The 23,831-nt window shown below is 41.7% G+C and overlaps 1 protein-coding gene across 1 annotated transcript in view; it reads left to right on the forward strand.

Moving 5' to 3' along the window:
- The window catches only part of topaz1 (testis and ovary specific TOPAZ 1), a 70,597-nt gene that overhangs the window by 15,288 nt on the left and 31,478 nt on the right, over positions 1-23,831 (forward strand). Inside the window, exons 2-8 of the mRNA XM_061982378.2 lie at positions 737-2,675; positions 7,047-7,096; positions 7,190-7,293; positions 7,374-7,420; positions 7,485-7,546; positions 12,824-12,882; positions 13,226-13,312. Of these exons, the coding sequence (XP_061838362.2) occupies positions 737-2,675; positions 7,047-7,096; positions 7,190-7,293; positions 7,374-7,420; positions 7,485-7,546; positions 12,824-12,882; positions 13,226-13,312 (2,348 nt within the window). The remainder of the gene's footprint in view (positions 1-736; positions 2,676-7,046; positions 7,097-7,189; positions 7,294-7,373; positions 7,421-7,484; positions 7,547-12,823; positions 12,883-13,225; positions 13,313-23,831) is intronic.

Below are 23,831 nucleotides of genomic sequence, written 5' to 3' on the forward strand. Positions count from 1 at the left end.
CCACCCGAACGCCTCCCTAGGGAGTTGTTTAGGGCACGTCCGACCGGTAGGAGGCCACGAGGAAGACCCAGGACACGTTGGGAAGACTATGTCTCCCGGCTGGCCTGGGAACGCCTCGGGATCCCCCGGGAGGAGCTGGACGAAGTGGCTGGGGAGAGGGAAGTCTGGGCTTCCCTGCTTAGGCTGCTGCCCCCGCGACCCGACCTCGGATAAGCGGAAGAAGATGGATGGATGGATGGATTATTGACAAGTGATGTACCGAAAACTCAATCATCGAAAAAAGACTTTGATCACAGGAAACTGCGCTAAACTGGATGTAAACAAAACACACACCATTGTCAAATTTATCAAATTACTCTGACCACGCCCCCACTGCCACAGGTGCCATGGCAGTTTAGAGAAAACCCTAATGCATATATTTTCTTTAAAAAGGCAAAAAAATGTTTACACACATTTAAAACAAATCATATTAATTATAATATTAACATATATTTTGTCATACATAACATTGTGGTTTTTTTTCCAATAGTTGATGGAATAAGAAGTGTGTCAGACTTTGTCTTTTTAAATGACTTCAGTAAAGTAGAAGAAATTATGTGCTTATTGGAGGACATTTAGATGACATTAGATTTTTTTTTAAATGTTCTTTTATTCATTTGATGGGCAAAAAATAATGCAGGCAATATGAAACAGACACTTTTTTTCTTCTCCCACCCCCTTTTGTTTCCACTTGCAGATGTTGATCGAACTGTGAATCCCATCTCTACTTCCCTCGCTGGTTCAGAGGTGTCTTTAAAAAGACGCTCACAAGCATCCACATGCACTATCTGTGGCGACTCTATATACATTTCCCCTCAGAGGAGAACCCAAGTCAAACTTGTGGCAAAAAGCTTTGACCTCTGTCCAGAAAAGACATCTAGGGAAGACTTCCGGCTAGGCCGCCACCCTAAAGTAACCCTTTGTGACGTTGTCCAAAACTCTATAGTGAGGAGGGACTCTTCTAGCTTTTTGCTACCAGATGTTCTGAGAACCGAGACTGTGTATTGCTTCAAACAGGACATGAGAGTTGCCGGATTTCAGTCAAGTCCCCGTTGTGACGAGCGCCAAAATACCACAGTGACGTGTCTGAGAATGCAGTTGTCTGAAAACCGGAGACAACCAGGAGAAAATACAAAAAACGAGAGTGGAATCAATTCTACTGCAAGTCGCTTCTTGGAGGGTAGGGACAGTGATGTCTCTAAAACATTCTTCTGGATTGGAAAGGCGGATCAACGCTCAGGTGGGAATGTTGGAACAAAAAGGCAGAACCTGGACAACCTTTTAAAGGAGCTGCAAACATGCAGTCAGTCATGTCCAGAACCTACAATCAGGAAAGACAACAGTGTCCCTGAAGAACCTTGCCCTAAAAAGGTAGCACAAGAGACCCCAGAATTGTTCAGTGACGACCGGGCAACTTTCACCTGCCAGAGGGTTAGGGTCCATATTAGAAGAGAACACTATTCATGTGCACGCACAGACATGCCGTGGCCCTTTGCTGACAATGGAGCCGCCCTTTTGAAGCTACCAGCAGACAGGCAAATGTTATCTCCGCAGCATCACCAACCTCTGGGCTCGTTAGGAACCCAAAGCAGTGACATTCACCATGAAGCCGATCTAACAGAGGGTGTAGGACACAAGTCTTCACATGAAACAGAAAATGATTTACATCATGCAAAGGAATTAACTGTAGGTCTTCCTGCAGTTACTACTACCTCCTTCACCGCGAGTCAGCAATCAGATTCTGGTACTGACCTACTGTCAGTTGCTCCGTCCTCGTCGAGCATCGCATCAACGCATTCCCCTTCAGAGCTTGGCTTGAGAGGCTTGCTTACGGACAGGCCTGTCTTGGCCTTATCTCCCATCCCCAAGGCTGTTTGGAGTCCAACTTCTTCACCGAGCGCCTCCATTTCCCAGGGTTCACACCAGTCCTCCCTCCTCTTGTGCCAAGAGATAGGCACAAATGGCAGGAGCACGCCTTCAAACTACGAGTCGCCTCCTGCAATAGACAAGTGGGATGAAGAATGCATGGAAAACACTCGAAGTGAGCTTCTACTTCCGCCTGTGCTTTCTCCATTTAATTCACCAAAAGCATACTTCTCTAGACAAAACTTTTCACTCGACAAAGATGGGATGAATACGCTTTTGCCACGAGTCTTCATCAATGGTTTGATAAACCTGGGAAAGGGCAATCGATTAGAAGTAGTCTCCTCTGATCTTGGATCCCTTCCTGACCGTCTGCCAAGAGAAACTCAGGCTTCTCCCTGCATTGTCGGAGATGTGGACCATCAGACTCGTGTGGAAGCTAATGAAGCACGAGGTACACCGGAGAAACCTCCATCGGACCAGACACCAGACCGAGACCATTCTACTACGGAACTCCCCTCTTCTCTGAGTACTTTGAATGGCGATAGAGGTGGAGAGCCCAACAAGGAGCAACCGCCATCTTCTGGGGCTGCTCAGCCGTGCGTTTTGGATGAGTTTACAGCGTATCAACACGATATACTGCTTGTCGACGTCAACCACGATGAGTCTGAGCTCTTTGAGGACCTACCCCAGAAGAGTCTGCTAAAACTTGGTCCTGTCAAGGTTCAAGTAAACCAAATGACGTCTCGTGCGCCGCAAACTATGAAACCAAGGTATGTAAATCCTGGATAAAGATTCTGTGTATTCCCCGCCTGACCTCAGTTTAATCCTTTTGCCATTCAGTGAGCAACCATAACTATTTAGCTCATTAGCTTCTTTTTTCACTAGTGAACAAAGCCAACTGGAGGTTGAACTAACAATCACTTTTGTTGTTCTCAACGAGTATATGTAGTATATGTATACACAGAAGAAATAACTTTGATAGCTGCGAGGAGGAGTGAGCCATCCTACACTGGCGCCTCGGTGCAGGATTATAAATCAGGTTTAAGACCTCCTTTTTTGACCCTATTTATGATTTGAAACATTTTATAAAGTGTTGCCTGCTATTCATTTTCTGACACTAACCACATGGTGGTGCTGTAATACAGTAAAAGCCCATATGTCGGATTGGCTTGACATTCAATGTGCGCTACAAAAGTACCCGCTGTATCTTTAAATGGGAACTGCACTTTTTTGGAATTGTGCCTATTGTTCACAATCATTACGAGAGACCAGAAAAAAATAGATTTTTTTTTTTTTGCAGTCTAACATGTAAAAATCGTCTCGTTCTTGGTGGTATGCAATGCAGCTACAGTAATTGGAGCAATCAATTTTACCTCTAAATTTCTTTAAAAATGTATTCATTTACGTTCCGTAACTTGTATAATAACCAACGCGTAGCGACATGGTTATTGTAAGAGTGAACACCGATGAACTCTTTTTCTAGCCCAGTGACAAATCGGCATGCTTGGGTTATTAGCCATAAAAGCTCACTATGGAAACAGATAAGCTAGCTTCTACGACAACACAAAACGTGTTTGAGTTTGTAATGCCCAACACTGTGATCGGACACCAATCTACTGACTTAAAACCATTACAGTATCTGCAGATACTGTAATTTGTGAAATGTGAAACATGAATCTGCAGCATCGCGTGGACATCGGGGGCGGTACCACTGGATTGACAGACCGGGGTGGTGGTTCCTCTCTTTAAGAAGGGGAACCGGAGGGTGTGTTCTAACTATCGTGGGATCACACTCCTCAGCCTTCCCGGTAAGGTCTATTCAGGTGTACTGGAGAGGAGGCTACGCCGGATAGTCGAACCTCGGATTCAGGAGGAACAGTGTGGTTTTCGTCCTGGTCGTGGAACTGTGGACCAGCTCTATACTCTCGGCAGGGTCCTTGAGGGTGCATGGGAGTTTGCCCAACCAGTCTACATGTGTTTTGTGGACTTGGAGAAGGCATTCGACCGTGTCCCTCGGGAAGTCCTGTGGGGAGTGCTCAGAGAGTACGGGGTATCGGACTGTCTGATTGTGGCAGTCCGCTCCCTGTATGATCAGTGCCAGAGCTTGGTCCGCATTGCCGGTAGTAAGTCGGACACGTTTCAAGTGAGGGTTGGACTCCGCCAAGGCTGCCCTTTGTCACCGATTCTGTTCATAACTTTTATGGACAGAATTTGTAGGCGCAGTCATGGCGTTGAGGGGATCTGGTTTGGTGGCTGCAGGATTAGGTCTCTGCTTTTTGCAGATGATGTGGTCCTGATGGCTTCATCTGGCCAGGATCTTCAGCTCTCACTGGATCGGTTCGCAGCTGAGTGTGAAGCGACTGGGATGAGAATCAGCACCTCCAAGTCCGAGTCCATGGTTCTCGCCCGGAAAAGGGTGGAGTGCCATCTCCGGGTTGGGGAGGAGATCTTGCCCCAAGTGGAGGAGTTCAAGTACCTCGGAGTCTTGTTCACGAGTGGGGGAAGAGTGGATCGTGAGATCGACAGGCGGATCGGTGCGGCGTCTTCAGTAATGCGGACGCTGTATCGATCCGTTGTGGTGAAGAAGGAGCTGAGCCGGAAGGCAAAGCTCTCAATTTACCGGTCGATCTACGTTCCCATCCTCACCTATGGTCATGAGCTTTGGGTTATGACCGAAAGGACAAGATCACGGGTACAAGCGGCCGAAATGAGTTTCCTCCGCCGGGTGGCGGGGCTCTCCCTTAGAGATAGGGTGAGAAGCTCTGCCATCCGGGAGGAGCTCAAAGTAAAGCCGCTGCTCCTCCACATGGAGAGGAGCCAGATGAGGTGGTTCGGGCATCTGGTCAGGATGCCACCCGAACGCCTCCCTAGGGAGGTGTTTAGGGCACGTCCGACCGGTAGGAGGCCGCGGGGAAGACCCAGGACACGTTGGGAAGACTATGTCTCCCGGCTGGCCTGGGAACGCCTCGGGGTCCCACAGGAAGAGCTGGACGAAGTGGCTGGGGAGAGGGAAGTCTGGGCTTCCCTGCTTAGGCTGCTGCCCCCGCGACCCGACCTCGGATAAGCGGAAGAAGATGGATGGATGGATGGATGGTTTGTACACAGCTAGCCAGACAGCAGATGTACCGCAGTTGTAATAACACGCATGACGTGCTGCGTGTATCGTAATTAATATTAAAGTGACACACTCAATCGACAGTTGTGCGTTTGGTCCAGCTGGCCGTGGATGTTTTTTCCGGTTTATTTGGGTAAGCATCCCATTTATGTCAAACTAGTTTGGCTCCAAGTTCCAAATTTTTAGCATCGTCACTTTCACCTCACTCTCTCGGCGTCAGTCTGCTCCAACGTCTCAACCTTCCTTTGTGTTGGCTTTTATAAGCAGTAGTTCATTCTTAGTATGTTTAGCCTCAAAAATATAAGGCTGTGAATCCACATTTGTCCAAAAATAGTTGTCTTTGTTGTCTGTTACTGATTCTGCCATGATTAGAACACAAACACACGTTTGTTTCGGGAAGTAGGAGCTCACATCTGTTGCCAGAAGTCAGACGTGCGCTGCTATGGAAACGGTAATTAATGTGCAAAATAAATCAGCCCTGGCATTAATTAAAATGATAAAATTACAGTAAATATTGTACATATTGCATATTGTTATGAAGGTGTCTGTTACTACATTATATATATACTTGCAGTGTGTATATTGTACATATTACATATTGTTATGAAGGTGTCTGTTACTACATTATATATATACTTGCGGTGTGTATATTGTACATATTACATATTGTTATGAAGGTGTCTGTTACTACATTATATTATATACTTGCATTGTGTATATTGTACATATTACATATTGTTATGAAGGTGTCTGTTACTACATTATATATATACTTGCAGTGTATATATTGTACATATTACATATTGTTATGAAGGTGTCTGTTACTACATTATATATGCTTGCAGTGTGTATATTGTACATATTACATATTGTTATGAAGGTGTCTGTTACTACATTATATATATGCTTGCAGTGTGTACATTGTACATATTACATATTGTTATGAAGGTGTCTGTTACTACAATATATATATATATACTTGCAGTGTGTACATTGTACATATTACATATTGTCATGAAGGTGTCTGTTACTACATTATGTATATGCTTGCAGTGTGTACCGTGTATAAAACGTTGAAGGAGGGCTTTAATGTGGTTTTTGAGGGCTTCGAAGGCTACAACGGTGACGTCTATTAGCTGCATCTTTCAAGCGTTTTTTTATCTTCTTTAAAAAGCCTAAAAAAAAAAAGATGTCCGTTCTTGTGTCAAGACTTGGACTTTGACGTGGTTTGTTCTCCCGTGGTGCAAATGAGCATTTGGACCAGACATGGCGTGAAGGTGAAGACATTATTTATTTTACACTAACAAAAGAACAAAAAGCGCGCTCAAGGCGGAAGTACAAACTTGACTAACGAAAACAAAAGACTTGCCCGGGGGCAAAAAACTATGAACAACAAAAAACACTAACTATGGCAATAATAAACAAAACTTACTTGGCATGGACATGAAGTGCGCAGAGGTGGACAGAGTGTGACAGGGGTATGAATACGGGGATGTCGTCAGGACGAACAACAGAAAATGAATGAACTGAAATACTATGGACATGATTAGTGAAAGCAGGTGCGTGACTCAAAACGTGAAACAGGTGCGTGACGTGACAGGTGAAAACTAATGGTTGCTATGGTGACAAGAGTGCACAATGAGTCCAAACGTGGAACAGGTGCGTGACGTGACAGGTGAAACTAATGGTTGCTATGGTGACAAAACAAAACAAAAGTGCACAAAAGGTCCAAAATTTAAACCGAACATTACTAAAACAAAACATGATCACACAGACATGACATCTTGTCTCTTCATGATTGTGAACGATGGGCACATTTCCGCCAAAAAGTGCAGTTCCCCTTTAAGGAGTTGGGCTCGTGCCCCACTGAATTTGGTACACACTTTAAGGGGACAGACGAGTAATTGTCCATTAGGCATTGATCATTATTTCTGGTGGTTTTTCAACTTTGAGGATATTGTGTGCACATAGGGAGTGTGAAAGAAGCATGTACAGTACAAGTCATTACATTACTTGTGTTTTTCAGATGGACCCCTGTTAATATCAAGTTTCCATGTGGCAGCCCAGACATCAATGGTACACAATAAGTTGTGTATCACAGGGTGTTATTATTGTTTGACATGAAGGAACTGTCATCTGATGATAATCATGCAGTTTTCAACTTTACAGAGGAAAGCATCAGCCGACCCTGGAGACCTCAGAAGGGCAATAATACTTGCCCCAAAAGCCAAAAGGACACATCTTTTGTCACAGATAGACAAACCAGGCCAATGGTAATTGGGCTCTAATATCATAAACGCATTTATTTGGTAAAAACATGTACACTGTGTCACGCTCTCGTGTCCATGAACAGGGCAAATATGATGCCTACAAAAATCGAATAAATGGAGGCCAGGAAAGGTTTGTTTTTTCACATTTCAGTTAGCATTCCATTTTTTATGCCTTTTTTCCTTTTTTTAAACAGACAGCAGCCCATCCAGAACCAATCACAAAATCCCATACCTCATCTTTGCACTTGGAAAAATGGTGAGTGACAAATGCAAGCAGCATTGTAGTGAGTGGAACCCCCATTTACCAGCTTAACTAGTTCCTGAACAGGGTTCGTAAATCGAAAAGTTTATATAGTGAAGCAAATTTCTTTATAAGAAACAATGTACCGTATTTTCCGCACTATAAGGCGCACCGGATTATTAGCCGCACCTTCAATGAATTACATATTTCATAACTTTGTCCACCAATAAGCCGCCCCGGACTATAAGCCGCGCCTACGCTGCGCTAAAGGGAATGTCAAAAAAACAGTCAGATAGTTCAGTCAAACTTTAATAATATATTGAAAACCAGCGTTCTAACAACTCTGTCCCAAAATGTACGCAAATGTGCAATCACAAACATAGTAAAATTCAAAATGGTGTAGAGCAATAGCAACATAATGTTGCTCGAACGTTAATGTCACAACACACAAAATAAACATAGCGCTCACCTTCTGAAGTTATTCTTCATTCGTAAATCCTTCGAATTCTTCGTCTTCGGTGTCCGAATTGAAAAGTTGCGCAAGCGTGGGATCCAAAATGGCCGGTTCCGTCTCGTCGAAGTCATCGGAGTCAGTGTTGCTGTTGTTGTCCAGTAGTTCTGTGAATCCTGCCTTCCGGAAAGCTCGGACCACAGTTGTGACCGAAATATCTGCCCAGGCATTTACGATCCACTGGCAAATGTTGGCGTATGTCGTCCGGCGCTGTCTGCCTGTCTTAGTGAAGGTGTGTTCGCCTTCGGAGCTGTGTGAAAAAAGCCACCCGGCCTCTTCGCGTAAACTTCCCTTAACCACTCGCTCATCTTTTCTTCATCCATCCATCCCTTCGAGTTAGCTTTTATGATGACGCCGGCTGGAAAGGTCTCTTTTGGCAAGGTCTTCCTTTTGAATATCACCATGGGTGGAAGTTAGCATGGCAAGCTAGAACCACAGTGAAGGATGACTTCTCATTCCCTGTGGTGCGAATATTCACCGTACGTGCTCCCGTTCCACAGTGCGGTTCACAGGAATATCAGTTGCTGTGAAATACGGTAGTAATCCGTGTGCGGATGGAGAGATTGCGTCTTTTTATGAACCGGATCCTTGTCGCTTAGTAGGAGCCATTTTGTGGTCTTTACAGATGTAAACAGGAAATGAAACGTACGGTGATATCCGCGCGTTTTTTCTTCTTCTTCCGGGGGCGGGTGGTTGCTTACAGTAGAAGAAGAAGCGCTTCCTGTTCTATGGGGGCGGGTGCTTTCCTTGGCGGTTGCTTGCGTAGAAGAAGAAGCGCTTCCTGTTCTACCGGGAAAAAAGATGGCGGCTGTTTACCGAAGTTGCGAGATCGAAACTTTATGAAAATGAATCGTAATAAAGCGCACCGGGTTATAAGGCGCACTGTCAGCTTTTGAGAAAATGTGTGGTTTTTAGGTGCGCCTTATAGTGCGGAAAATACGGTAAATATGAACAATGGGTTTGAGCCTCAACAAAAGTCCATATTTTAGTCAAGGTTTGTACACTTGGACCACTTTGAAGGGGTGCTACTGAACGAGAGATAGCTCTTCTCCTCTGCTGTGAAATAAGCCTGCTTTGGCATCTTTTTCCAGAAAAGTCTGGTCTCATCACAAATAAAACTTGCTGCGGTACGAAGCCTGTTTCGTTGATTCTTCCATACTTGTGAGCGCCATTAATGTACTCCTCGCAAAAAGTTGCCGTCTTCCTTTTTACATTGGTCTGTTGTCTTTTTAGGACTCATTTTGAGTTAGCCAAATGGACAAAACTTGTCAAAAGGCAGACTTAGTGTAGTGTAGTGCGCTGCATGAGTGCAGGCAGAGAGACATACTTTATTTGGCAAATAGAGCGCTTCATAAATCGAGGTTTACCTGTATTTTTAGTTGTTGTAGTTAGTAGGGGAAGCGTGGCTCGGTTGGTAGAGTGGCCGTGCCAGCAACTTGAGGGTTCCAGGTTCGATCCCCTCTTCCACCATCCTAGTTACTGCCTATGTGTCCTTGGGCAAGACACTTTACCCACCTGCTCCCAGTGCCGCTCATACTGCTTTCAACTTAGATATTGGCTTCCACTATGTAAAGCACTTTGAGTCACTAGAGAAAAGCGCTATACAAATATAATTCACTTTACTTCTGATTTGATACCGATATTCATATGATATCAGTAGGAATCATACTCAGAGGTGGGTAGAGTAGCCAGAAATTGTACTCAAGTAAGAGTACTGTTACTTTAGAGATTTATTACTCAAGTAAAAGTAAGGAGTAGTCACCCAAATATTTACTTGAGTAAAAGTAAAAAGTATGTTGTGAAAAAACTACTCAAGTACTGAGTAACTGATGAGTAACATACACACTCATATCATATCATATGTATATATATATATATATATATATATATATATATATATATATATATATATATATATACATGCATTGATATATACAGTATATAATTTATATTTATTTATTTTGCCGTTTTTGTTTACATGTTAAAGGTGTTTTAATGAATATACATGCATGTTTAACACATATAGATTCCTTTCTTTCATGAAGACTAGAATATAAGTTGGTGTATTACCTGATTCTGATGACTTGCGTTGATTGTAATCAGACAGTAGTGATGATAGCGTCCACGTTTTCAAATGGAGGAGAAGAAAAGTTCCTCCTTTCTGTCTAATACCACATGAAAGTGGTGGGTTTTTGGCATCTTATTTGTCCAGCTTCCATATTCGTTTTTATACACTTTACAAGAAATACATTGGCGGCAAACTCCGTAACTTGCTAGCTTGTTTGCGCTGGCTTTCGGAGACTCTTATTTTGAAAGCGCAGGCGCGATGGAGCGGCACTTTTATTGTGAAGACAGGAACGTCCTCATGTGCGATCAGTCTTTAGGCTTTTGACAGGATGCACGGTTGAAATAAATAAGTATATTTTTTCCTTCACACTTTTGATTGGAACTTTTATTAGTAGATTGCACAGTACAGTACACATTCCGTACAATTGACCACTAAATGGTAACACCCCAATAAGTTTTTCAACTTGTTTAAGTCAGGTCATGTGACCGCCTGGCTCTGTTTGATTGGTCCAACGTCACCAGTGACTGCATCTGATTGGTGGAACGAAGTGAAACGTCACCAGTAAGGCAGGCACTTTGAAGGTCTGTCTGACAGACCAAAACAAACAAAGCGTGCATTAACAGATCGATAAAAATTAGTAGCGAGTAGCAAGCTGAATGTAGATAAAAGTAGCGGAGTAAAAGTAGCGTTTCTTCTCTATAAATATACTCAAGTAAAAGTAAAAGTATGTTGCATTAAAACTACTCTTAGAAGTACAATTTATCCCAAAAGTTACTCAAGTAGATGTAACGGAGTAAATGTAGCTTACTACCCACCTCTGATCATACTTGTATTTTTTTTGTAATGTGGAATGTTTGATGAAGTGAAATGTTTTAAACAGAGAACAAATGGTAGGTATGAAAAACACTAACCTATTTATTCACTGTCTGGGTGGATTTATGCTGTCTTTAAATCGAGGCGTCGTCGCAATACTTTTTTTATTCAATAATCCATTAGTTTAAACTCATGACCAGTAAGTTGAATGATTTTACTGGATACTTTTAAATAAGCGAGACTTTGTGTGTGTAATTAATATGCAATTATACTTGTTTATATTGACAAAAGTGCAGTGTCACCCTGCAATATTGTCCTATGATAATTAGGGCCCGCATGGCCCATTGTATAAGGACTCCCAAAGGGAGTCCTTATGCAATGGGACATAAGGACCTATTGAATTTCTAAGGTTTTATTATTATTATTATACCGGCCGCCTCTTTGAGCTGCAATTTGACCCACTTAACATGCTTCAAAACTCACCATATTTGACCCACACGTCAGGACCTGCGAAAATTGCCTTTTGATAAAAAAACCGAACAGCAAAACTCAAAATTGCGCTCTAGTGCCCCCTAGGAAAAAAAAAAAAATTAGACTGCCTGTAACTCCCACTAGGAAGGTCGGAGAGACATGAAACAAAATCCTCTATGTAGGTCTGACTCAGATCTAGATTTCATAATAGTACATTCTCGGGCTAAAATCAACAGGAAGTTGGCAATTCCCCCTTCAAGACAAAAAAGTACTAAAAACAGTCACTTTTGCCTCTTTGAGCTGTAATTTGACCCCCTTAACATGCTTCAAAACTCACCAAACTGAACACACACATCAGGACTGGCAAAAATTGCGATCGAATAAAAAAAAACCTAATCTCAAATTTGCGCTCTACCGCAATTTTTGAATAAAACGCAGAAAAAACTGCTCCTCGGAAGAAAAAAATGACAAAACTGCCTGTAACTCCCACTGGGAAGGTCGGAGAGACATGAAACAAAAACCTCTATGTAGGTCTCACTTAGTACTGCATTTCAAAAATTGACAACCCCCAGCAAAAATCAACAGGAAGTTTGCTATTCCCCCTTCAAAACAACATTTTTGTAAAAACCGGTCACCTTTCTTCAAACATTATCTCCTCTGAGCGCGTTTGTTGTTTCAGCTTCAAACTAACACAGGAGAGAGATTGAACCCTTCTGATTAAAAGTTGGCGAAAGAGTTTTGATACCTGCTCCGGTTTTGATTTTATGACCCTTCAAAGAACCGCTGCGCTGATGCTGCTGCGCTGCTGTTTTTTTTTAAGATGGCTGCTTAAAAGCAGGATGCACCAGCGTGCCCACACAATGCAGACTAGGTAGGTACACTAGACAAAAGTATTGGGACACTTATGACTATCACTGGACAAAAGTATTGGGACACTTAAGCCGAAAACTGGACAAAAGTATTGGGACACTTGGGACTACAACTTGACAAAAGTATTGGGACACTTACGACTAAAAGTAGACAACAGTATTGGGACACTTACGACTAAAAGTAGACAACAGTATTGGGAAACTTAGGACTACCACTGGACAAAAGTATTGGGACACTTACACTGGACAAAAGTATTGGGACACTTGGGACGAAAACTGGACACTTAGGACTAGCACCTGCCAAATACGCGGGCCCGACCAATGCTGCTTGCAGCTTTAATTACATATGTGTAGCTTGTGTGCTATTGTGTAGCTGCTCGCTCCTATAGCCTCGCATGTTTACCTTTTTGTAAATGACTTGAGTAAAATAGAGGAAATGCAGGATTGCTTGTATCAGAGCTCATACAGTATGGGAGAGTTTAGATGCAAGCCAATATCCAAATGTGGCATGGAGGCTCTCCTAGAAGTGTTAGTGAATGTCTCTTCTGTCCCTCAAACAGGTCCATGGAGGCCAAACTCTGCAAACAGGAGAGATCTTAGATGTAAAAATCCAGCCTCTGTAAGTATTCCACCACTATTTCCCCTTCCTGTATTTAATGTCTATGGGCTTCTGTGAAGATTGTATTACTCCAAATACCTGCCAACATTTGCTAAAAGCCCTCCTGTATTCTTGGACCACATGGATGTAATCCTGCCAAAGGCTGGAGTTAATAAAAGTGAGCATGAAGTGAGGGTCGAGCAATCCCTTTTGTCATTCATATCAGGGCTAATGTAAATATACAGGCTGCTGCATTGAAGTCAGTAGCTTCATAAATATTCATGCTTTGGTTTCAGAATGTTTCCAATTTGAACAAGTCATGGGAGTAATGTGAGATCTTCTTTTACCTCCATTAAACATTCAGTACTGCAGACTTTTCTTCAGTGAATCAGAGTCCTGTGGCTTTAAGATGTGCCGCTTCCTGCATGTTCCTCAGGAGGGCGACGAGAAGGTAAACTATCAATCACACCGTTGATGAAGAAGAACTTTCCCATATACATTGCAAGCATTAGGGTTAAATGTCATGGACTTTTTAAGTCGCATTATAGCGGCCATACGTATGGCACCAAATGTAAGGGAAATGACTTATTTATTTTTAGACGCCTCAATGCGCCACATAAAAGGCTTTAATCCATATCTTAAAATAAGGCATGATTGTTTTTATTTAGTGTATAGACTAAACTAGCTGTTAAAATGTAATAGCTGTGCTCGTGACTTTACAACGCACTTATGTGATTACCATCAACTTTTTCCTGCTGTGCAATACGAGAACAGTGTTTTATTTGTATTTTATGTATACATTGTGCTATGTATTATTTCTCAATCATTTTTGTTTTACTTCTGTTATTGTATATAAAAACCTGCATTGCAACCATATAATTTATCCACTGTGGAATGTAGTAGTTGAGTCTTTATTTGAAGGAACAATGTACAGAATCATTAAGCTCCAAGACAGATATGTTCTGCACCAGATTATAGCTAGATAGCTCATTTCCATCTGCAGTCCCTGGCTACCTAAATATTGTAGCGTCCCGGAAGAGTTAGTGCTGCAAGGGGTTCTGGGTATTTGTTCCGTTGTGTTACGGTGTGGATGTTCTCCCGAAATGTGTTTGTCATTCTTGTTTGGTGTGGGTTCACAGTATGGCGCATATTTGTAACAGTGTTAAAGTTGTTTATACGGCCACCCTCAGTGTGACCCGTACAGAGGTGGGTAGAGTAGCCAGAAATTGTACTCAAGTAAGAGTACTGTTACTTTAGAGATTTATTACTCAAGTAAAAGTAAGGAGTAGTCACCCAAATATTTACTTGAGTAAAAGTAAAAAGTATGTTGTGAAAAAACTACTCAAGTACTGAGTAACTGATGAGTAACATACACACACATATCATATATATATATATATATATATATATATATATATATATACACACACACACATTTATATATATATATATATATATATATATATATATATATATATATATATATATATATATATATATATATACAGTATATAATTTATATTTATTTATTTAGCCGTTTTTGTTTACATGTTAAAGGTGTTTTAATGAATATACATGCATGTTTAACACATATAGATTCCTTTCTTTCATGAAGACAAGAATATAAGTTGGTGTATTACCAGATTCTGATGACTTGCATTGATTGGAATCAGACGGTAGTGCTGATAGCGTCCACGTTAAAAAGTTCCTCCTTTCTGTCTAATACCACATGAAAGTGGTTGATTTTTGGCATCTTATTTGTCCAGCTTCCATATTCGTTTTTATACACTTTACAAGAAATACATTGGCGGCAAACTCCGTAGCTTGCTAGCTTGTTTGCGCTGGCTTTCGGAGACTCTTGTTTTGAAAGCGCAGGCGCGATGGAGCGGCACTTTTATTGTGAAGACAGGAACTGTGCAGTCAGTCTTTAGGCTTTTGACGGGATGTACGGTTGAAATAAAAAAGGGTATTTTTTCCTTCACACTTTTGATTGATTGATTGGAACTTTTATTAGTAGATTGCACAGTACAGTACATATTCCGTACAATTGACCACTAAATGGTAACACCCCAATAAGTTTTTCAACTTGTTTAAGTCAGGTCATGTGACCACCTGGCTCTGTTTGATTGGTCCAACGTCACCAGTGACTGCATCTGATTGGTGGAACGGAGTGAACGTCACCAGTGACTGTATTTGTTGAAACGCAGGCACTATGAAGGTCTGTCTGACAGACCAAAACAAACAAAGCGTGCATTAACAGATCGATAAAAAATAGTAGCGAGTAGCGAGCTGAATGTAGATAAAAGTAGCGGAGTAAAAGTAGCGTTTCTTCTCTATAAATATACTCAAGTAAAAGTAAAAGTAAGTTGCATTAAAACTACTCTTAGAAGTACAATTTATCCCAAAAGTTACTCAAGTAGATGTAACGGAGTAAATGTAGCGCGTTACTATCCACCTCTGGACCTGTATGGCTGTTGACCAAGTATGCTTTGCATTCACTCGTGTGTGTGAAAAGCCGTAGATATTATGTGACTGGGCTGGCCCGCAAAGGCAGTGCCTTTAAGGTTTATTGGCGCTCTGTACTTCTCCCTACGTCCGTGTACACAGCGGCGTTTTAAAAAGTCCTAAATTTTACTTTTTGAAACCGATACCGATAATTTTGAAACCGATACCGATAATTTCTGATATTACATTTTAAAGCAGGTGTCACCAACCTTTTTGAAACCAAGAGCTACTTCTTGGGTACTGATTAATGCGAAGGGCTACCAGTTTCCATCCATCCATTTTCTACCGCTTATTCCCTTTGGGGTCGCGGGGGGCGCTGGAGCCTATCTCAGCTACAATCGGGCGGAAGGCGGGGTGCACCCTGGACAAGTCGCCACCTCATCGCAGGGGCTAACAGTTTGATACACACTTAAATAAATTGCCAGAAATAGCCAATTTGCTCAATTTACCTTTAACTCTATGTTATTATTAATAATTACTGATATTTATCTTTGTGGAAACACTGGTCATCTTAATGATTTCTCACAATAAATATATATAGAAACAGATGACTAAATAGATATTATTATTTTTATATTTTCTCTAAGTGCACATTTTTCAAATTGAACATTTTCAAATGATGACTTCTAAGACAGTCTATTGAAATCACAATATCCCATTTTAACTAGCGAACCACAAAAATTTTTTAACAAATCATGAATGACTTTGCACCATGTTTGTACAAATAATAACTCATGTCAAATACAAATGTTTAAATAAATCATGTCACACTTTGAACTGGACACCAAATCTGTTATCTGTTTCTTTGTCAGTTAGTGAAGACCAAGTCTTTCAAATATTTTCTTGGATTTTCATATTCTATTCTTAGAATTAAAAATGTCGAGAAAAGCGAGACCAGCTTGCTAGTAAATAAATGCAATTTAAAAAATAGAGGCAGCTCACTGGTAAGTGCTGCTATTTGAGCTATTTTTAGAACAGGCCAGCGGGCTACTCATCTGGTCCTTACGGGCTACCTGGTGCCCGCGGGCACCGTGTTGGTGACCCCTGTTTTAAAGCATATATCGGCTAATAATATCGGCAGTCAATATTATCGGAAATCTCTACCTAATATACAATACAACCACCCCTCATTTACATCATCACACAAAGACAATACATGCTCTTGTTCACATCTGTCATCATTTGTAAAAACAACCATGATTTTAACCTCACAGTTTACTACAAAATACTCTCATGGATAAATATAATACACATGAAGTTGATGTGTCAATCATAGTGCCCACCTTAGTGACCGTGGGAGCAGATTTGATTGGTCCAAAGCCACTTTTTACCTTCAATTAAGTGGGTTATACTTGTATAGCGCTTTTCTACCTTCAAGGTACTCAAAGCGCTTTGACACTATTTCATACCTGCCAACTACTCCGGTTTTCCCGTAATTCATACGGTTTTCATCAACCTATTCCGGGTTACGGTTGCAGTGATAAAAAATACGGTTTTTCATTAATTAAAAAAAAAAAAGGGTGAAAACTACGCGAATTTCACCTTGTGCAGACAAGATTTTTCGATCGGACACGGAGGAATTAGCGATGTAAAAGACCACGTTGGGACAAAAAAACACAAGTCTAATGCCGTTGCTAGCGATACAAGTGGAAAACTTTCAACGTTTTTCGTCGCCCAAACAGATTCTTTGGATGTGATAAATGCCGAAGTTTTATTTACAGAGGCAATAATTGAGCATGGACTTCCAATCGCACTGGCTGATCACATGGGACAGTTAAATGTTTGTAATGCAACCTTTAAAAATCATTACGCGGTGATCGCGGTCCCAAAAATAAACTTTTCTTGCATGATAATGTCCAGAAAAACTCGCTTTATATTACTATAGAGTCCTTTTAACGAATGAGTTTGATGGTTTATCACAAACCTTAAATGAAAGAAGTCCTTTGTTCTCCTGCACCATGCATGCACTTTGGCCTTGCTTCGTGTTTGGTGCGCAATCCTGTCAGCTGTATTTCACAGCACAACATACTGTTAAAAGTGTTTATACTATTTATGCTTTCAAGTCCAAGTTGAAGAAATCTTGTTAAATGTTGACAGCATAACTACCAAAATACAGAAGTATGTCCTTAATATTTTTGCAGTGCTATTTCTGTTGAAAAGTTAAAATGATTACATTAGAGATGTGATGTGCCACTTTTCAAGTGTCTGATGGCTTAAATTAATTTTCATTAATTTTTCATATTTTGAATTCTTTTGAAAGGCTTACAAAAAAACTACATTTGAATTGTAATTCCATGCTATTGACAGGACTATTAATTTTAATGAAGTTAGCTTACCATGTTTACAGTATGATAATTGTGATAGAAATGTGAATTTTAGGCACAGAATATTTTTTACAATTGAACAAGGCAGTAGATTATACAAGCTTGGACAGAAAGTTAATAATGACACCAATGGAATTGTTTAGTACTGTTTTACCATTTGTTTACTGTAAAAAGTGTTTATACTTTCAATTAACAAATTGAAGTCTTGTGAAAGGTTGACAGGATAACTGGCATTAACTGTCAAAATAATTTCAAACTATTGAAGTTAGCTTACAGAATAAACATGTCAATCAACCCATATGATTTTTGCTGTAATATTTTTCTTTTGAAAAGTCACTGTGACTGATAGAAAAGTGATGGTTTTAGCAACATTTTAACCTGTCTGAATGCTAATAATCATTTTGCGTCGGGGGGGCGAACCTGAAACCCCCACCAGGACTTTGTCCTGGACCTACCGGGGCCTGCGGCCCCTGGACCCTGGCTACTAGGTTTTTCTGATTTCAAAAGTTGGCAGGTATGCTATTTCCACATTCACCCATTCACACACTGATGGGATGCAAAGCCCTAACCACCACCCATCAGGAGCAAGGGTGAAGTGTCTTGCTCAAGGACACAACGGACGTGACGAGGTTGGTAGAAGGTGGGCATTGAACCAGGAACCCTCAGGTTGCTGGCACTGCCACTCTCCGAACCGCGCCACGCCGTCCAATTGTGAATGAAGAGTAATCTGTTAGTTAATTGTTTTGATGTTGTTCCATTCCTTGATGGTTTTATATGAAAAGGCTGATTGTGCAAAATAAGTTTTACATTTGGGTACGCTACACTGGTGGAGGCTCCTGTGTTTCTAGTTGTCACAGCAGATGTAAACTGGACAAAATGCTTAAGTGGCGCTGGTGCAGTGTTATTTAGGATTCCATGGGCCATTGGTGTTGATGCTAATCTTTGAATGTTAGCTAAATGTAACAGTATGTTTTTGGGGAACTAAACAGTGATGGTCGTGTTGTGGTTTTAGGTCAAGGATTTTGAGCCATTGTTTGTGCAAAGTTTCCAATGGCCTCAGTGTCGTTTTGCTTGCCTGGGACCAACATGTTATACAATAATAAAAAGGAGACATAATCATTGCATTAAAATAAGTTTGAGCTGCCTCCAGTGTTAATGAATTCCTGATCCATTTGAACATTCTGATGTTGTATTTAAAGGCCTACTGAAAGCCACTACTACCGACCACGCAGTCTGATAGTTTATATATCAATGATGAAATCTTAACATTGCAACACATGCCAATACGGCCGGGTTAGTTTACTAAAGTGCAATTTTAAATTTCGCGCGACATATCCTGCTGAAAACGTCTCGGTATGATGACGTCGGCGCGTGACGTCACGGATTGTAGAGAACATTTTGAGACAGCATGGCGGCCAGCTATTAAGTCGTCTGTTTTCATCGCAAAATGCCACAGTATTCTGGACATCTGTGTTGGTGAATCTTTTGCAATTTGTTCAATGAACAATGGAGACAGCAAAGAAGAAAGCTGTAGGTGGGAAGCGGTGCATTGCGGCCGACTTCAGCAACACAAACACGGCCGGTGTTTCATTGTTTACATTCCCGAAAGATGACAGTCAATCTTTACCATTGGCCTGTGGAGAACTGGGACAACAGAGACTCTTACCAGGAGGACTTTGAGTTGGATACGCAGACGCGGTACCGTGAGTACGCTTCCAAACATTTGATCGCTTGCCCGTACGTGCGTGCCGCTATGTGCATGTCACGTACGTAACTTTGGGGACTTTGGGGAAATATATGTGCTGTATGAACTTTGGGGAGGTGAACGGTACTTTCGGCTGTGAGATTGAGTGTGTTGTGCAGGTGTTTGAGTTGTATTGGACGGGAGGGGGAGGTGTTTGTTATGCGGGATTAATTTGTGGCATATTAAATATAAGCCTGGTTGTGTTGTGGCTAATAGAGTATATATATGTCTTGTGTTTATTTACTGTTTTAGTCATTCCCAGCTGAATATCAGGTCCCACCCGCCTCTCACAGCATCTTCCCTATCTGAATCGCTCCCACTGCCCTCTAGTCCTTCACTCTCACTTTCCTCTTCCACCAATCTTTCATCCTCGCTCAAATTAATGGGGGAATCGTCGCTTTCTCGGTCCGAATCGCTCTCGCTGCTGGTGGCCATGATTGTAAACAATGTGCAGATGTGAGGAGCTCCACAACCTGTGACGTCACGCTACTCGTCTGCTACTTCCGCTACAGGCAAGGCTTTTTTATCAGCGACCAAAAGTTGCGAACTTTATCGTCAATGTTCTCTACTAAATCCTTTCAGCAAAAATATGGCAATATCGCAAAATGATCAAGTATGACACATAGAATGGACCTGCTATCCCCGTTTGAATAAGAAAATCGCATTTCAGTAGGCCTTTAAGACTCTGGCACATCTGTTTGATATGTTTTTTTAAAGCCAAGTGTTGGCTCTAAAATGACACCCAGGTAACGATATTCACTAACATGTTGTATTATTTCCTTATTAACTGTTATATTTGGAAAGGATGACATTTTATATTTGTTTACAAAATACATTGTTGCCGTTTTCTTAATGTTTAATGTAAGACAAGAGTCGTGTAGCCATCTTGCCACCTTTTCCATGGCTGCTGGAAGTTTTCTGGCAACCGTAAATAATCGTGTCATCTGCATACATCTGGATATTTGCATCCTCACGCCGATATTAGAGCCTATGAATATAATGGATATTAGTCTATTCAGTGTTGCTAACGTTTGTGTCCTCCTGTGCCATTCTTTAATGTTACCTTGTTCTATGCCAAATAAGACTATTGCACAGTTAAAAACATTTGATTTGTATTGAATTGTATTTCTGTGCTGTTTTATCACAAAAATTCAATAAACAAATGTAAAAAAATAATAATAATCCGATTTTAATAGGGCTTTTTCCCCCAAAGCTTGAATATATATAGATATACATATATATAGATATACAGTAGGGCAGCACGGTGGAAGAGGGGTTAGTGCGTCTGCCTCACAATACGAAGGTGCTGAGTAGTCTGGGGTTCAATCCCAGGCTCGGGATCTTTCTGTGTGGAGTTTGCATGTTCTCCCCGTGACTGCGTGGGTTCCCTCCGGGTGCTCCGGCTTCCTCCCACCTCCAAAGACATGCACCTGGGGATAGGTTGATTGGCAACACTAAATTGGCCCTAGGGTGTGAGTGTGAATGTTGTCTGTTTATCTGTGTTGGCCCTGCGATGAGGTGGCGACTTGTCCAGGGTGTACCCCGCCTTCCGCCCGATTGTAGCTGAGATAGGCTCCAGCGCCCCCGCGACCCCAAAGGGAATAAGCGGTAGAAATGGATGGATGGATAGATATACAGTATATATATATATATATATATATATATATATATATATATATATATATATATATATATATATATGTCTTAATAAGGTTATCCAAAAAATAGTGCTCGATACCGTAGTAGAGCGCAATATATGTATGTGTGGGAAAAAAAATCACAAGACTATTTCATCTCTACAGGCCTGTTTCATGAGGGGGGGTGTTCCCTCAATCATCAGGAGATTTTAATGGGAGCATTCGCATACCATGGTTTATATAGGGCACAGAGTGGGTGGGTACAGGCTGGTGTAGGGGCGTGGTGATTGGCTCATGTGTTACCTAGGAGGTGTTTCCGTCTGTGGCGGCATGCTGTTACAATTTCGCTGCGCTTGTTGAGGGATGACAGGTCTGGACGGTAAATAATAAACAGTTTCTCTTTCAAGCATAGGTTGCATCTTTTATTACCACTATTGTAAGGTGTGCTGGATGCAAGAATTTGCCATGTTATTGAATATTCAACATTATTGTCTTTGAGGTCCCAAATGTGTTTGCTGAGTTCTGTGGTATTCCGCAGGTTTTGGTTCCTGAAAGAAGCCTTGTGATTGTTCCATCTGGTTTTGAATTCTCCCTCGGTTAATCCTACATATGTGTCGGATGTGTTAATGTCCTTGCGTATTACCTTAGATTGGTAGACAACTGATGTTTGTAAGCACCCCCCGTTGAGAGGGCAATCAGGTTTCTTTCGACAGTTACAGCCTTTGTTGGTTTTGGAGTCGCTCTGTCCGGTGGCCGACGGCTCATTTGCAATTGTTTTGTTGTGGTTTGAGATGATTTGTCGTATATTGTTCATACAGCTGTAGCTCAATTTAATGTTGTTCTTGTTGAATACTTTTCTTAGGGTGTTGTCTTTGGGAAAGTGTTTGTCAATCAGATTGAGGAATTTGTGTCCAATGTTAGTTGAGACGTTTTTGCTGTATGGGGGGTTGTACCAGATGATGTCGTTTCGTTTTCTGTTCTTTTTTGGCTGGTTTCCTGGCGTGGGTTCATAGGTGAGGGTGAAATTGTATCCGCTTTCATCAAGGGCTTTTTGGTACGGGGGGGTTGCTTGGTCAAATTCAACTTTGCTTCATGACAGCATCGATAGCCTTTTATTAATTCCGGTAGGTATTCTTTTCGTGGTGGTGGGTGGGTGGTTGCTGTCATGGTGCACGTATTGGAGTGTTGTGTTGGGTTTCGTGAATGGTTGGTAGCTGTTATTTCTCAGGTTGAAAGTGACGTCAAGGAAGTTGACGGTTTGCTTGTTGGCTTCAATCGTGATCCGTAGGCCGTTCTCTTTGAAAATTTGGCATATGCGCTTCTTGGTATTCTCGCTGCTCCTTGGCGAGGCGCGACACACTGCCAGTCCGTCATCACGGTAAATACCAAGGTTCAGATTGAGGCTAGCGAGCTGGGAGAGGAGGAAACTCCCAACGAGTTCACACGTTTCTGCTCCGTCAAAACTTCCCATAGTGACGTCAAATGTTGCATTGTTCTTTTTTTGCCATGGTGTATTGTTGTGGATGAGAATGGAGTTTTTTGCGTGGATGATGATGTTTCTTTCGTTGCCTGTGATTGAGTCGTAGTCTGAGGCGAAGTCTAGTGCTTGAGTCAGTAGGTCTTGCGTGATGGAAGGGTAAAATTCCTCGATATCAAAGGAGATAAAGTTGTGCTGTTGTTTGTCTTGGATGTTGTTGAACCATTTGATTACTGCTGCTGTATTTCTCCATTGGTTGAGTGGTGTTTTGTCCTTGATTTTGGTGTTGACTCTGTCCAGGATTATTTTGCTGATTTTTCCTATTTCAGATTTAGTTGGGTTTATTAGTCGGCATGTTGGGTTATTTGCGAAGTTGGGTTTGTGGTCCTTCAATGTGATGAAGGCTTCCTTGTTGGCTGTGGCGTCCACCCTGTCCTCAATGTCCAGTTCAGCTGCGATCCTTTTATTTTCCAGGTGGATGTTCTGTAAGGTGTTGGGTTGCGCTTTTTTGTATGATTTGGTGATGCTTCTGTCCAGTAAGGTGTGATGTTCTGGTATGTCCATTCTGTAGAAGTTTGTGGTTTTATCGGCAGCTATGATGAGGTTGTTTACTTTCTTGATGCGCTCCTTGTCATTTTTCAGCTTGGTGAGGAGTGGGTTGCGGATTGGCTTGAATTTGACTGATTGTATCATTTTGAGCATGTCGTTCTCAAAATCCATATATATAGATATACAGTAGGGCAGCACGGTGGAAGAGGGGTTAGTGCGTCTGCCTCACAATACGAAGGTGCTGAGTAGTCTGGGGTTCAATCCCAGGCTCGGGATCTTTCTGTGTGGAGTTTGCATGTTCTCCCCGTGACTGCGTGGGTTCCCTCCGGGTGCTCCGGCTTCCTCCCACCTCCAAAGACATGCACCTGGGGATAGGTTGATTGGCAACACTAAATTGGCCCTAGGGTGTGAGTGTGAATGTTGTCTGTTTATCTGTGTTGGCCCTGCGATGAGGTGGCGACTTGTCCAGGGTGTACCCCGCCTTCCGCCCGATTGTAGCTGAGATAGGCTCCAGCGACCCCAAAGGGAATAAGCGGTAGAATATGGATGGATGGATAGATATACAGTATATCTATCTATATATATATATATATATATATCGTCAGCGCTATCCGTTGACGTAAAGTTTAAACATTTTTATGGCTTTGTCAACAACATCGATTTAAAATGACAAAATAGGCAATAGTTTCCCCCAAAAAAATTTCAAAGTGGAATATTTCATGTGAAGTAGTTGG

The sequence above is a fragment of the Nerophis lumbriciformis genome, linkage group LG21, assembly GCF_033978685.3.
Source record: "Nerophis lumbriciformis linkage group LG21, RoL_Nlum_v2.1, whole genome shotgun sequence".
Taxonomy (NCBI): domain Eukaryota; kingdom Metazoa; phylum Chordata; class Actinopteri; order Syngnathiformes; family Syngnathidae; genus Nerophis; species Nerophis lumbriciformis.